The 15,560-nt window shown below is 41.5% G+C and overlaps 2 protein-coding genes across 3 annotated transcripts; one reads left to right on the plus strand and one right to left on the minus strand.

Moving 5' to 3' along the window:
• Nucleotides 1–6,931: 6,931 nt before the first annotated feature.
• Nucleotides 6,932–8,217, minus strand: LOC121983832 (histone H2A variant 1-like). 2 transcript variants are annotated; one of them, XM_042536479.1, is made up of 3 exons: nt 8,086–8,217; nt 7,820–7,941; nt 6,932–7,454 (listed from the first exon to the last, which is right to left on the minus strand). In XM_042536479.1, exons 2-3 carry the CDS (start codon nt 7,925–7,927, stop codon nt 7,158–7,160), a joined length of 405 nt encoding a protein of 134 aa, XP_042392413.1. In that variant the 5' UTR covers nt 7,928–7,941; nt 8,086–8,217; the 3' UTR covers nt 6,932–7,157. The 2 variants fall into 2 exon arrangements, with proteins under 2 accessions (XP_042392413.1, XP_042392414.1); XM_042536480.1 differs by having other exon boundaries at nt 7,820–7,967; nt 8,086–8,180.
• A 3,738-nt stretch (nt 8,218–11,955) lies between these two features.
• Nucleotides 11,956–13,789, plus strand: LOC121987187 (cinnamoyl-CoA reductase-like SNL6). The gene is made up of 5 exons (XM_042541082.1): nt 11,956–12,293; nt 12,536–12,702; nt 12,802–12,996; nt 13,085–13,238; nt 13,339–13,789. Exons 1-5 carry the CDS (start codon nt 12,035–12,037, stop codon nt 13,647–13,649), a joined length of 1,086 nt encoding a protein of 361 aa, XP_042397016.1. The 5' UTR covers nt 11,956–12,034; the 3' UTR covers nt 13,650–13,789.
• The last annotated feature ends 1,771 nt before the right edge of the window (nt 13,790–15,560 follow it).

Here is a 15,560-nt window from a genome sequence, read left to right on the forward strand (position 1 = left end):
CAGATCTGTGGTCGGCCGGGTTTATGCTAGAAGCCCTGTTTACGAGAAGTGAGGAGTTGAGTTCCGTGGGTCCGACCGACTCTGTGGCTGTTTAGGTTTATGTTGAAAGCTCTGCTTCTGAGAGATGGTTCATTCGAATACGTACATCCTAATTTTGATTACCACCTAATCTTGACTTTAACTATCGCATTATCTTCGCTATCAGCCCTACATTACTTTTGAGGTCATTTATAACACGTCATATCAGTTGGTTTTGTATGAATTTAGGTCAGTAAAATAACCAATTGTTTCAAGTTCCAATCTTCATTAATTAATCCTTCCATGGCTAAAACCAAGCTACAATAACTATTTCAAATGGTACAAAATGATAGGATGTACTGCCCTCTATTACTAGGGATAACATGCATGCAAGCAAAGAGAATCAAAGTGGACCGAGATTAGCATGTGAAGAGGGAAAGACATGAAACTGCAGAACCAACTTAAGTTATGTTTCATCTATACATCGAAGTATTTATTGAAGGTGATGGGTCAAATATGTTCATTATAGGTTAATTGTGTTCAGAAAGGTTGTCCATCACATGGCATGCTTTTCTGTCTCCATTCCTTCAGGGTTTATATATATATGCATCTTGATCTTCGCCTCTGTTGATGTCTTGTAGTTGAGAGTGTCCAAGGGAAGGAGTGAAGCTGCCAGCATGATCTAGTTAGCTGAGCACCAAATTGAAGTAGATTTGGATTCTCTGAAATAAAAGAAAAAGGAGTATGTGAATCCAAATCAACTGCATGGCTTGTTCCTTCCCAGGCTAGATCATGTTTTGGCAGCTTCATTTCTTCCGTGTTGGGCACAAACCAGGAGAATTAGAAGAAGGGCAGAAGTGTGAGTATCTTTCCCTCTCTCAATCTCTTTGTTTATGTTTGAGAAATCCATATGTATTGATCACACTCTTTTCTGTACTCTCTTCTTTTCCCTTTATCTGACAATTACATGGTGTCCATAAACCCTAGATCATGAGATTCAAGCATTTCTCATTTGATACTATCTTGTCAAAGTTCATTGGAGTTATTTATTGCCCCTGGGGTATGGTTGAGTTGACTATTACAGAGTAGATATTATTATAATAGTCAAGGGATCATGGTCGTGGGGCCGACTGTGTGGAGCCGTTGGGGTGGCGGAGTTTACCTTTTTACTACAATTGGAGTTGAAGTGGAGAAGAGTATGGACGACACATGGCATGACCAACACCCAGTCAATATAGATTCTGATTAGCTCAAGTTTAGATAAGGCTTAGGTTAGGCCAGTTTAGCCCATGACAAGCTTGGATCGAGTTAGACTGAGTCTGCAGAGGCCATCTAATGTCGGAGCTTCACCTCACTTGGTTCGGTTTGTGAGGAGCTTGGGCAAATCTAAGGAAATTGGATACATGCGGGATAAGGCAGTTATTGTAGGATCGAAAAGAATTTAGATATTTCCACAATAGCATGATATTGTCCACTTTGGGTCTAAGCCCTCATGTTTTTGCTCTTGGGCTCTACCCAAAAGACCTCATGCCAATGGAGATATCTTTTTCTTATAAACCCATGATATTTTCCATGTCATGTTTTTGCTCTTGGGCTCTACCCAAAAGACCTCGTGCCAATGGAGATATCTTTTTCTTATAAACCCATGATATTTTCCATGTGGGACTATGTTTGCAACCTTGCAAAGATATCTTTTTCTTGTAACCCCATGATATTTTCCATGTGGGACTATGTTTACAACCTTGCAACCCCAACAATCCCCCTCTCAAACAAAGGACCATAGGCTTCCCACGTTCGATCCTCGACCCACCAGGACTTCTTGCCCCTCGGTCCACCCGACCAACTAGGACTTTCTTGCCTAGCCGCAACTAGGACTTCCTGCCTGGTGTCTGATCTTCTTGATCCGAACATAGGAGCCTCCATTTTCTTTGTTCGAGGTCAATATTGTACCCACATGGCTCAATCAGACCATAGCTCTTGTGCACAGTCGGCGGTTAAACCTTCTGGCAGTCCGGACTCTGATACCAATTGTAGGATCGAAAAGAATTTAGATATCTCCACAATAGCATGATATTGTCCACTTTAGGCCTAAGCCCTCATGTTTTTGCTCTTGGGTTCTACCCAAAAGGCCTCATGCCAATAGAGATATCTTTCTCTTATAAACCCATGATCTTTTCTATGTGTTTTCAATGTGAGACTATGTTTGTAACCTTGCAACTCCAACAGTTATCAAATCGAAGAGGAATCAATCGCAAAAAGAGCGTAAGTTATAAAGCCCCACGTATTAAAGAGCGTAAGAAAGAAAGAGATGCATGGGTTAAAGGATAAATAATGGTGCCGCGACTAATAATTACAATGCTAAACAAGAAAAGAGACACGACCATTGTAGAGGTGTGTTCATGCCTCGAAATTCAAATACTCTTCGGTCTCCTCTATATAAGGTAGTAGTATTAACCGAAAAGGAGAGGGTAGAATACACTCAACTTTGTCATTTTTCTTACTTCATTACTTGTTTTTTCCCATTTCATCTTCTCTTAAAATTGACTTAAATGTCAGAGGAGTCACGCCAAGGTGCACCATGACCCCCTTTTAATCTTCTATTAATCTATTCCAATAAACAAGACCATACTTGTTAAAAGTTAACTTGCTGAGACTCTACCTACTAGAAGCTGAGTCATCGGGATCCTACTTGCTAGAAGTCGATTTCTTAGAACCCTACTTGCCAAAAGCTAACTTGTCAAGATCTTACCGACCAAAATCCGACTAGCCGGGATCCTACCTAGGGATGACAATTTCCCCTAAATTCGATTGGGAATATGATATTTGACCAGAATGGAGGAAATTTTTAGACCCGATTAAATAATCGGATATTCAGGTATGAGTATTTTTAGGTTCGGGTATGGAAGTGGATGTGATAAAATCCTGCCCATACCCTACTATATATATATATATATATATATATATATATATATATATATATATATATATATATGATCCGGTGGTAAGGTAGGGCCTCACCTTGCAGGAGGTCAGCGTCACGTGGAAGGTCAAAGTCAAGGCGGTCAATGCCCTCAGGCTAGCGTCCGACCGTGCGACCCCATTAGCCGGTCAGACTAAGGAATGACTTGTCCGACGTTATTACATCTCGATCTCGCACCGAGCTTCCGACGCTTAAAGACTATCACTAAAGCATACGCCAACCGGCAAGTCATGTGTCGAGTGGCTGGGCATGTGCCAGGCAGACATCCAGATCGGTCACAGATCATATCACGGCCAGCGAAGCCCAAACCTGACTCAACAAACCTAGACAGTGGAAGTAGTTGAGTGGCCACCTCGCTCGGCCCAGACAGCGGAAATAGCCGAGCGATCATCTGCTCGACCCACTAGTAGACAAAAGCAGGATCGACTGATATCCTTCTCGAGACCCGTGCCGTCGACAAACAGCATGGTCGACTGCATGATCAGGCAAAGATCAGGCAGAGAATCATATGACGGAAGCTTCCATTGTCTTGTCAGGATATGCTCGGGTCATTGAGGTATGACGCTAGTGGTACTTTTTCTGACATGTCCTTTCAGGGAAGACTTTGAGAAGCGTGCATGCATCGAGAAGCATGCACGCACGCTCTCGGGGTCCTATATAAGGAGCCTCAAGCTTCGTCGGAGGTATGCTCATTCTACTATAGCTACAGTTACGCTGCCACTTTTGTTTCTTTGCTTGCTTGCTTTCACCGGAGATTTGATTTGAGCATCGGAGGGCCATCACCAGGGAACCACTCCCTAGCTCAGCACTGACACTTCTGTGCTTGCAGGCTAGTCTCATCGGAGGTCCACACACGGTCAACAGGAGCGTCACATCCCCAGCGTCCGTCATTTCGACTCTCGAATAGGATATATATATATATATATATATATATATATATATATAGCCTTGTTTTTTTTTTTGTTGAGAAAAAGAAACTTTAGCTCGCTTCTTGTTGGTGGATTTCGATTTTGATAATGTACCTATGTTTGGTCGGTTTGACCAAGGGTTGATCCAAATATGATTTGATATTTGGAAGAGAGAAGTCTAGTCAAAACTAGATGACTAACAAGAGTAAGTTCTAATTGGAGGTTAGGCAGGTGAAAAGTTTACTGAGTGACTAGTCCTTACTGGAGATTAGGTAAGAGTAATTTCTAACCAGAGGTTAGCATATGAGAATTCTACTGAGTGACTAGTCCAAACTGAAGATTAGTTAAGGGGAAGTCTTGGTGAGTGAATCTAGGCAGTGAAAATCCTATTAAGTGAAGCTAGACTCTAATGAGTGAAGTCATACGATGAAAGTCTTAGTGAGCAAAGCTAAGTAGTGAAAGTCCTAATGAGTGAAACTACGCAATGAGAATTCCTAGTGAGTGAGGCTAGACAGTGGAAAACCCTAGGAGGAGGTAACCTTAGGTAATGGGAAGTCTTGGATGAGTGAACTCTAAGCATGTGTGATCGAATGGATTTCGGTCGACCGCGCTCTGTCAACCGGACCTTGAATATTGCTAACACTGTTTTACTTTAATATTTTATATCTATTATGTGAACTTGGTGTTGCAAGAAAGTCTTAGTTGATAAAGTTGATCATACACTAAGTAGAATCAAAGAAAGTTCAAACAGGTCTGAAGGATCAGATGTTTGGTAGACAAGGTTAAACAAAGAACAGGAGGAGAGAGATCCACTGAGAGCGAGTACCAATGAGATTATAGGCGCTGAACCAACTTAGATCTATTTTAGAAATATAAGTTAAGACGAAGACTAGATCCTGGTTATGTCGGACATAATCTAATTAATAAATTTTATTATGTATGCTAACTCAGTTTTGTAGGTATCTTTGTTATTTAAGATTAACATGTTTTGCAAGAGTTAGAGCAAAAATAAACCTCTGATGAACAGTGTTCAAGGTGCCTCAGTTGAATGAAGGGTGCCCTGGATAAACAGTACAGCAGGTGCCTAAGATAATTGGAGGCACCTCAGATGAGGCACTGAAGGCGTCTTGGATGGATGGAGGTGCCTCTACATAGATAAACTTCACGGATGAAGTTTCAACCATTGGAGGCGCCTTGGATTGATTGGAGGTGCCTTAGATGAGACTGGAGGCGCCGTCAAAGGATTGGAGGAACCCCCAGTGAATAAACAGCAATAAACTCGGATCAAATTAGTTCGAATTAAGGCACACTGGGTCATGGGGAGCGCCTCCAATGCAGTATAAAAGAGTGGTTCAACCAGCTTTTTCAATATATCTTCTGTATAAGCATTCTAGTTCTTTTTGCTGTGTTGCATTACTATACTGCTCTACTATGATTCTACTATGTCCAATTGCTGTAGACACACTAACACTGAGCTTCGTTCTTCGACTACATTTTCGTATTGATAAAATCAATGTTTTTAATTAAGTTAATTTTATGTTGTTCTTGCATAAGAAAGCGTAGCTTGTTATACTTTCTTCATTTGTAACCCAAGTTCGATTTTTAGCAGATTGCTCAATTGATATGGTCCAAGGGATCGTAAGTCTTGGAATAGAAGTCGTCGAAAGCTCCGAATCAAATAGAACAAACTTGCGTACTTAGTTTTCATTGTCCTTTTATTACTTAATTCTTCTGTTGCATATTTAGTTTTCCAACAAATTTTTAAAATCGAAAAGTAAATTTTTAAAATGAGATTCCCCCCCCCCCCCCCCCCCTCTTGTTTGTTTCAATCCTACATTTCCCGTCTCAGAAAAAATTTAATTTGTTTCTTACCCGATCATCAACATGTATCTCATCTTATTTTTTAAAAGAAATCCTCACTCGATCGAAAGAACGTGAGGAGTATAAAAATTTAATAAATATTCATAAATTCATTGAAATAATTTATTTATTATTTTTTTTAAAAAAAGAATGATAAATAGTAATAGGATAATAAATATGATATGAATACCTGATCCTCCAACAAATATAAAGGATGAAAATTAAATGTCCGATAGACATATAATAAAGATAAATTTAATAAATAGAAAAAAAAATACTGAGAATATAAAATTCAACTTAAATCCTCTCCATTATACTAATCTCTACGTACTAAGAGTCACTGGACAGGACCTTACCTGCCAAAAGCTAACTCCCCAATATCCAACCTTGTAGAATTCGATTTGATATAAATTCGACTCGGCAAAAACCAACCCAACGGAAGCTGATTTAGTAAGCCATCAAAATTTAACCCATTTTAAGTCCAACTCGGCAGGAGACGATTAGGGGTGTAATCGAGCCGAGTCGAGTCGAATTCTTGAATGTTTGAATTTGGCTCATTTATAATCGAGGCAAGCTCGAGCTTTATTTAACGAATATATTTATGACTCACGAGTTACGAGCTTATTCGAATTTTTATCGAACCTAAACGAGCTTAATAAATATAAATTATAAATTTAAATATTCATTAAAAATTAAATTATATATTTTTAAAAAATTATAATATTCTTATTAAAATTTATAATTTTATTCTAATAAATAAATTTAATATATTTGTCTATATTTTCCATAAGTAAAATGTAAAATCTATAAATTCAATATTAAAATTATTATTTTTTTATTTAAAAGTTGATTCATGAACTTAACGAACATGATCACGAGCTAACGAACCGAATATTGTGAAACTTGAATTTGACTTGTTTATCTGAACAAATCTCATTAAACGAACTTTTATCGAATCAAACTTCAAATAGCTCACGAGGAACTTGACTCATTTACACCCCTAGAGACGATAGAATTCGACCTAAAAGAATGCAACTTGACCCAAGAATCAGATCAGTTGCCATCTTGTTTTCTATTCAAATATTCAAACTCTGAAACAATAGAATGAATTGACTTAAGATGTTACCCACAAATAGAAATAGATGAGCTTTCATCTTTCTCAGCATGAAAGAAAAATATTTTGAGATTAGAACAAAAACACAAACAACACTTATGAAATCATCTGTAACAACACCATGTTTCCAGCTGCACACGAATACAACTAGAAAAGCTAAAGCAAACATTCTATTGATCAAAGCTAGTAACTTAATGTAGTGCAGTACTAAATTAGCTAACGACCCGAAATAAGGCTACACACAGATATCCTAAAACCATTAGCCGAAGATTCTTATTCATTCCTTGGTCGACTTGTTGATGAGGGACTTGTGGATGTGTGGAATGACACCGCCACCGGCGATGGTGCCCTTGATGAGGGTGTCAAGCTCCTCATCCCCGCGAATGGCCAGCTGAAGGTGGCGCGGAGTGATGCGCTTCACTTTGAGATCCTTGCTTGCGTTCCCTGCAAGCTCCAAGACTTCGGCAGTCAGGTACTCCAGAATTGCTGCCGAGTACACTGCTGCTGTAGCCCCGACACGTCCATTGGCAGCAATTCTGGTTTTGAGCTGACGATGAATTCGGCCAACAGGAAACTACAAAATAAAGGTGCCCACAAAGAAAACAGCATAAGAGAAGCATAATTGTGCATAATTTCATTTGGGAACACATCTACCATACATACTAGGTCAGCTTAGGAAAGCATTGTATCAAATTAAAGAGTGAAATTATCAAAAATGGTAATAAGCAAGATCAATATGATCTGGTTTTGAATTAACGAATCAATTTTCTCAGCAAGATCAAGGATTCAATGGTAAACTCAACTAGCAGGTGAAAAGATGACAACTTGCATGAGCATCAAACTCTGAAACACAGATTGCAATTTTCATACATGAAACCCTAGCACAAAATGGCACTTTGTACAGATCTCGTTACCTAGGAAAGGAATAATGGATCGTACCTGCAATCCAGCCCTGGAGGACCTGGAAACCGGCTTCTTCTTGTCCTTGTCCTTGTTCGCTGCCGTCGTCTTTGCTGCCAAAAGCCCCTTTCCTCCTTTGCCAGCCATCTATACTCCCTCTTCTTCAATGAAATCGAAAAATTTAAAGCTAGAAATGTTAAAACAGAGCTGAGACAAAGAAGCGCATCCAACTTCCCAAACCCAGATGTAGATCCAAAACAAAAATTTGAAACTTGCAACGGAAGAGAGAAGGAAGAAAGGAGTACCTGCGCGTCTCTCCTCTTTGGTTTCCCAAGATCGCTCGATAGCTCGAGGCTCGGAAGTGAGACCCAAGGGATCGGAAGAGAGAATAAAGCATAAGATCGGAGTTAATCTAAAGGAGAAAGGGCGGGAGATCTAAACTGAAATTAGAAAAAAGGGCGGGAGTTTATACTTTTCGGCGGGCAAAAGAAATACTCCATAGTTTATTATTTTCCCACCATAATAATAATAATAATAATAATAATAATAATAATAATTATTATTATTATTATTATTTTTAGCTGGAGAACGGAAGCGGACACGCAAAAGCAACCTCCCGGGTACACGGCCTCACCTTGGGACTTTGGGGGGCCGGCCGCCTTTGCGCGCGCTCTCTCACCTTGCAACGTCGTCAAGGCGATCCCTCCGCCTCCCGTGACAGGAGCCAATGCTCCGTCGCCGTTGGTGACTGGCAACTGACGGCGATCGGTTCGTCCCCTTCTCCTTGCCGATGCTTCTCTCCTTTCTGTGATTTATCTCTGTATCCTCGTCTTTCTCGGAATTCTTTGTTACTTACATTGATTTTACTGCTATCTGAATTTGTGTTTCACTCATTTATTCTTGAAAAAAAAAATCATGTTCCTTTCTGAAGTTTAAGATTGTCCTAGTGGTAGATCTGCCTCTTTTTTGAACTGTGTATATGATGTGCATCTTCCTGATACCTTACGTACTAAATTGCTCAAATGCTGAGAAACAAAAAAAGGAGAAAAGCTTGTGTTAATATGAATCGATAAGGATATGTTACAGTGGTATTAGGAGGCTAGAATCTATCAAAATTTAATTTTGGCTCAGTAAAAATAAACTTAGCCCATTAAGTTGAATAAATAAATAATTGAATCCAAGGCATTATAAAAGAAGAAAGAAAGGCTGGGTCTTCTATCACACCATTTAACTGGAGAAGCCGAGAAAGATGGAATCTCTAAATGTCAGCACAAATAATGTTCATGGCATATAGCCCTTAGCATATGGCGCACTCTATCAAACAACATAACAGTGGCATGTAGGACTTAAGTAGAGTAACTTGGGCTGATTACTCCAAAAATATCTAACAAAATATACTTGAACAATGGGTTTCTCGCATTCAATAGCTGTACATATCAATTATCAAGTGTCCTAAGTTACTTTCATTGTTACTCATTCTGTTCGGAAACTGAGGAGATGGAGGGACCAGCGATGTAGCTGGAATGTTGACGGAGAAGAGACTTCGAGCTGGGAGGAACTGGGAGCTGTGGATCTGCACATACCACGATAGAGCCAATGGGAATTTTAGAGTGAGAATCAGGGAGGGGGTTCGTGGCGTAGACATTCCGACGTTTAAGTTAGAACAACAATCAAGCGAAATTGAGAAGAAGATGAACAATAGAATAGTAAAACAATGGTATTTGAGTGTCTTTGAATGTGTTGACGTAAGTTAGTCCTTTAGTCAACGGAGAGGACTCCTTTTTATATTATCTCTCGTAACTTCTGCAATAAATGAAGCGGCAAAGAATGTTTAGTGTTAGAATGCGTCGGGGGATGGAACATGTATAGTCATCCTTTGAAGAAGCTTACGTTACATGTATATGAACCGTCTTTTATAACCTCTGTAATAATGCAGTTGAGAATGTCTGATGTCAAGTAATGGAAGATGTATAGTCATTCTCATAAAAATATTCAATTATATGTATATGGCAGAATAAGAGAATATTCTCTCGTGAGTAGCTGTTATTCTTTGATAAGTTGTTACGATTCCTTGATAATGCGATCTCCTAGAGATCCGATAAACTATAGGTACGGGCGGATGTATGTTGAGAAACTTGTACAGGAGAAGTGAGGAGCTAAGTCTTGTCTATTAGGCAAGCTCTAGAGCTCGACCGACTATATATTGAGAGATTTGCATAGGAGAATGGGGAGTTGAGCCTTGTATGCCTAGTAGGCTATAGGATTGCCCAGGTTTATACTGAGATCTTTATATTGGAAGAGTGGAGATCTAGGTTCCTTATGTTTGATCGGCTTTGGAGTCGACCAATTTTATTCTATGTATCTTAGCACTAAGGAGTGGGGAGCCGAGCCTCGACGAGAATGACTCGTTCAGCTGTACATATTTTGATTTTGATTGTCATCTCATCTTGATTTTAACTGACACATCATCTTGACTAATAATTTCACATTACCTCGGGATCTGCTCACAACATATTATATCAGTTATTATCAGAAAAGAATGGACTGTCTCATCATCTTTTTTTTTTTTTTTTTTTCATGTAACTGATTGATATCCACCTTAACGAACTGATGAAGGAACACCTCTCTGTATCAACAAAGCAGTTATTTTTAATAGCTATGTCTCTTCTATTTAATAGGGTCATGGATCACACTCATTCTTTGCTTCATTTCTATGGTTATATTTCATGCCAGTTTATGTTGTGCTCCAAGCATTGCAAAATAAGATGATCTTGCTTGGCTTTTTCTTTCAGGGGCAAGTAGCAAGTATCAAGGCAGGCATTGGATCAGCAATGCAATTTCAGTTGTCCTCCATGTGCCTCTGCATCAGGCATCTCTTCTTCATGGCTTCCAACTACTCCCACTCGCGCCATGACTATGAACTTGACAGAGCCAACCGCAGGTCTCATCTGCCTTTGCCTCCGTAAGACGATGAATTTCGACTGCACGTGCCCCATGAATGCTCCCAACTACTTGTAAATAATCTTTTAATTTGCAGCATGATTCATAGTATTCTCAAAAGCAGGGGAAAAAAAAAAGGAAACTACCACAACTACTTTCTTTCTGATGAAATAGTCAAAACAGTTTTGATGGTTTAGAGAGTGGAAGGTGGCTGCGACGGGGTAGGCAGCATACTCCGCACGTGTTGGTAGGTGTATTTGAATTTCCACTTACAAGTCACTGGCTCGGCTTCGGCTCAAGCCGAGCCAATTAACAACGCTCATTCTCTCAGTCTATTAAATTTCTATTAAATTTATACCTGAGAATATAATTATTTTAAGTTCCAGAAAACAAACTGTAAGGAATAATACAATAAAAAAAAGTTTAAATGCAATGGGAAGTCTTAAAACGTATTTAATTTAAAAGAACTGCCGTGTGCGCAATGAAAAAGGGTTTAAATGCAATGGAAAGTCTTAAAACGTATTTAATTTCGAAGGAACTGCCGTGTGCGATGCGCACACGGCGGTCGAATAGTAAAGTCAATTCCTGTTAATCGCCTCCTCCTTGATGCCCACTCATTTACCGGTCAACGAGTTGACTTAGTCAACGGTCAACCACCACAATGTTGTGTGTGGTGCTGTATTTTCCTTCAATTAACCATACTTTTAACTGTTCTAATTGCAACCTCACCTAAACATTTAATCTTATTTCAAGATTAAAAGCATTTGATTAACAAATGCATGCAAGTCATTAGTTTGAAGTTTGAGCACGTGGGAAAACACGGTTAAGTTCACTAATCTTTTTTTTTCCTTCTAAGATTATATTGTTAGATTTTAACGATATTATTATTCAAGTAAAACTGGATCAAAATATATTAAAATAAGAAAAAGTATCATCTAATTTTGTAAGATTGCTAACAATTCTAATTTTCATGATTTAATTGGATTAAACGATGAACAATGTGACACAGGTAGTTAAATAAAAAGAATAAAATTAAAAATCACCAACAAGTCAAAACACGGATGCTCATGTTGACCGAGCCGAGTTGATTTGAGCCAAGCTGAGCCGAGCCGAAACCAAACCTCTTCGCTATTGTTACCACCATTTCTTTACCTCGCGCTTAATGATAGGGTGTTGCTCCTTTCAGTTATCGGAGAAATAGAGAGTGAGAATATCAAACTGATCTTGGGAATATATACCAGCGATCGACTAGGTTTGCTTCGCCGCTCGTTTTAGAAAAAAAGATTTCATTTTTAGTGAAAGAGGGAAGTGACGATGGGGATTTGGAGGAGGAGCGATGCGGAGGCTGCGGCGGTAGAGGAGCTCCGGAAGGAGGTAATGCGTCAAACTGGCAGCTCCGTAGGCAACGTGAGGAAGCCGGGGCCGGATGGCGTCCGGCGGAAGAAGGACGGCGGAGCGGCGAGAGAGGGGCGCGAGGTGTGCGTCACCGGCGGCGTCTCCTTCGTCAGCTCCGCCATCGTTCAACGCCTCCTCCGCCAGGGATTCGCCGTTCGCCTTATCGTGGAGAGCCAAGGTGCGTTTAATTGCTGTTTTCAGTCACTTGTGTCCGATTCACTCCGTTCTAGGTTTTCTCATCGTCGAAAGAAAGAAAGGTGCCATTTTTAAAGTCATTTTCGATATGTTCTTTATCAGATCGTTTATTTTCCCTTTTCGTTTCTGTGTTCGTTGTTTCGATCTTTCTGGTATTCACAGTACAGCTACGACGATTCTGACGAGAAGAACCGCGTGATCTGACTCGGTATTTAATTTTCTCAGAGGAGATGGATAAGCTCCGCATGACGGATGTAATCCAGCACACCGGCCTACGTCCGGCGATAGCCGGAATCATGGACGTGGAAAGCTTGTGCCAGGCTTTCGACGGCTGCGCCGGCGTCTTCCACACCTCCTCGTCACTAGATCCCGGCGGCCTCTCTGGCTACTCTGTAAGTTCCTTGATGCTAGAACAAGAACAAATTGGACTAACTGACACTTTTACCTTCGAATTACTGAAGTAAAACTGAAAAAAAAAACTTGTTTTGCAGAAACAAATGGTTAACATGGAGGTACGAGCAGTGGAGCAAGTGATCAGAGCCTGCGTTAGAACAGAGTCCGTGAGGAAATGCGTCTTTACCTCCTCTCTTCTGGCTTGTACATGGCGGCAGAGTGACGGCCGGCGAGGTCCTTCCGTCATCGACGAGCGTAGCTGGAGTGACGAGAGCCTCTGCCGGGACAAAAAGGTAGCATTTTGACTACCAAGATTCAATCTTTCCCAAACAAAATCAACATTTTTAGGTGTTGAGAATTTTTTTTTTTGCTGAATCGCAGCTGTGGTTCGCGCTAGGGAAGACGATGGCAGAGAAGGCAGCTTGGGAAGCTGCTCGAGGGAGCAACCTTCATCTAGTAACTGTGTGCCCGGCTCTCGTGACCGGCCCGGAATTCCACCGGCGCAACTCTACCGGATCCATCGCTTACCTCAAAAGTCAGTTCCACCGATCAATCTTGAACCAATCTGATTCAGAAAAAGATGATCGAACATTATTGACACTTGCTATCCGCGTCTGTTTATGTTGAATCGACAGGATCTCAAGAGATGTTTGCAGGAGGATTACTCGCGACGGTCGACTTGGAAACAGTTGCCGATGCGCACGTAGCGGTCTATGAAGCCGCCGCCAGCGGGCGATATATCTGCTACGACCATATCGTTCAAAGGGTCGAAGAGATGGAGGAACTGGAGCGGCGACTCGGCTTTCCTTTCAGCCTCGCGGGCGAGACGCCGGCGGCCGGCCCGCCCGCGTCGGAGCTGACGAATCGGAAGCTTTTCCGGCTGATGAATTCAGGGAGGAGGTGTGCTTACGATGTGTACTCTTTTCTTTCACGAGAACGATCCTAACCATTCTTGAAGTGATCGATAGGCGGGCGTTGCCGATGATAGTTGTTGGGAATACAATAAGTCCCAAAAGATCATGGTTAATAAACTATTTGATTTAGATTAATGATTAATTTAATATTTATTTAGATTTTTTTTTCAAATAAATCTAAATTAAATTAAATTAAGCCGGCATTATTAAATAATATCTTTATAAGATTTACCATATCCCAGAATTATGATGTCGTGATATACTATTTAGGTTGTATGCAGTTATTTGATTAATTAACTTGTTTGATCTTCAATTGAATTCCATGAAATTCCAATTAAGAATGCGTTGGTTTTGTCTATGATTAGAAGGCTCACTTATTACTTGTTGCTTGCTTCCTTCGATAGATCGAGCGGATTATGTACTCGTCTCGGTGTCATTGTTTGCAAGAGAGCTAACATGCAGATCGCCGTGACAAGGCTGCTGATCCTGTCAGTGTGCTTAAGCTGATGACTTCCCGTCCATCTGTCCGTGACAACGGCGATCTTTGATTCATGCCGCCCTTCTCTAGCATATTGCACGATGATTCTATCCGAGAGTCAATGCAATGAATGTTAGAGGGTGTGGTATTCTTATTGATCGTACGTGAACTTCGAGTTAGAGAAATCTGTAACCACATCAACGTTAGTGTCGAGCCTTTCTCGGTGACGACCTTCCGACGTTCAAGTCAGTCATCGGCGATATGGGAGCAAGGAAGTAGAGTAACAGTGTGGCTACAGTAAAAAATTCAGTGTGGCTACGGTAAAAAATTAGCATACCTCCGTTGAAACTTATGGCCCTTTACATAGGGCTCCGGGGGTGTGCGTGCATTCTCCTCGAGGCATGCACGCTTCTCAAAGCTTCCCCTGAAAAGACATGTCAGAAAAATGATCCTGACACCATACCTTAATGACCCAAGCATATCTCTGACGTGATAGTAGAAACTTTCGTCGTACGATCCACTGCCTGACCATGCCGTCTGTCAATGGCATGAGCTCCCAGAAGGATATCATAGATCTTCCTTTTATCCATCTCTGGGCTGAGCGGGTGAGCCGTTCGGCCAACAATCAGTCGTCCGGACGCTATCGTTCTCGAGTTGAGCGAGATGGTCGCTCGACCAACCACCCACTGCTCGAGATTCGCTTTGAATGTAATCTGCTCGGTCGTGGATCTGCTGGGCTGGTTCCGAGGTTCGATGTAACTCCGAGCGGAGTTGGCCGCTCGGCGTGTGCTCCACCCACACACTTCTCTGAGCATCAAAAGCTCGGTATGAGGTCGAGCTATGATGATGTTGAGTCGGACCATCTCTATCCCGGTTGGGCAAGTGGGGCGCCCGATTGGCTGATGGTACACGGGCGTTGGCCGCCCCGACTTTGACCTTTGACCTCCACCGTGGCAATGACCCTCCACTGGGTGGGCCCCTCATCATCGCATCACATGTCTCCCCCTCAAGTCTAGTCGAAGGAGGCTGCAAGTCCGACTGACTGGACAAGAAGTCTGAGGAGCAGTTGGTCGATCGGCCTGGCCACTGATGTATCCCATTCGATCTGCCGAAGGGTATCAGTCAGCCATAGGATCGATCCTTGAAGTCGATCGGCACTTTGCGTATGCGGTCAACACTGTCGTCACTCGAATCTCTTGGGAATTCGTGCAAATCCCCTCTATCAAGGCCAAGCACACGCCCACGCCTATTAATGACATTCATTAAATGTGTACCAGTGCGGAAATGCCACATGTCGCCGCCGCAGTTGCCGCGTGATCGAAGCGACAAGCTCTAATGTGACGTCTGTCGGTTTGAATTCTACGACCGGATCTGTGTCTCGGGTTTCATGCCCTAGATCCGACGGCTTTGCTCGGTCGAGCCAGAGGTGTATAACCTCGCATAGCCACCGTCGTTTCCACCTTCG

The sequence above is a fragment of the Zingiber officinale genome, chromosome 5B (genome assembly GCF_018446385.1).
Source record: "Zingiber officinale cultivar Zhangliang chromosome 5B, Zo_v1.1, whole genome shotgun sequence".
Taxonomy (NCBI): domain Eukaryota; kingdom Viridiplantae; phylum Streptophyta; class Magnoliopsida; order Zingiberales; family Zingiberaceae; genus Zingiber; species Zingiber officinale.

Excerpts from the sequence above, each read along its gene's own strand:
- LOC121983832 (XM_042536479.1), bottom strand. The coding sequence starts at position 7,927 with ATGGCTGGCAAAGGAGGAAAGGGGCTTTTGGCAGCAAAGACGACGGCA. Across the intron at positions 7,455-7,819 it reads CCTCCAGGGCTGGATTGCAG|TTTCCTGTTGGCCGAATTCA; the intron begins GTACGATCCATT and ends TTTATTTTGTAG.
- LOC121987187 (XM_042541082.1), top strand. The coding sequence starts at position 12,035 with ATGGGGATTTGGAGGAGGAGCGATGCGGAGGCTGCGGCGGTAGAGGAG. Across the intron at positions 12,703-12,801 it reads GCGGCCTCTCTGGCTACTCT|AAACAAATGGTTAACATGGA; the intron begins GTAAGTTCCTTG and ends CTTGTTTTGCAG. Across the intron at positions 12,997-13,084 it reads GCCTCTGCCGGGACAAAAAG|CTGTGGTTCGCGCTAGGGAA; the intron begins GTAGCATTTTGA and ends GCTGAATCGCAG.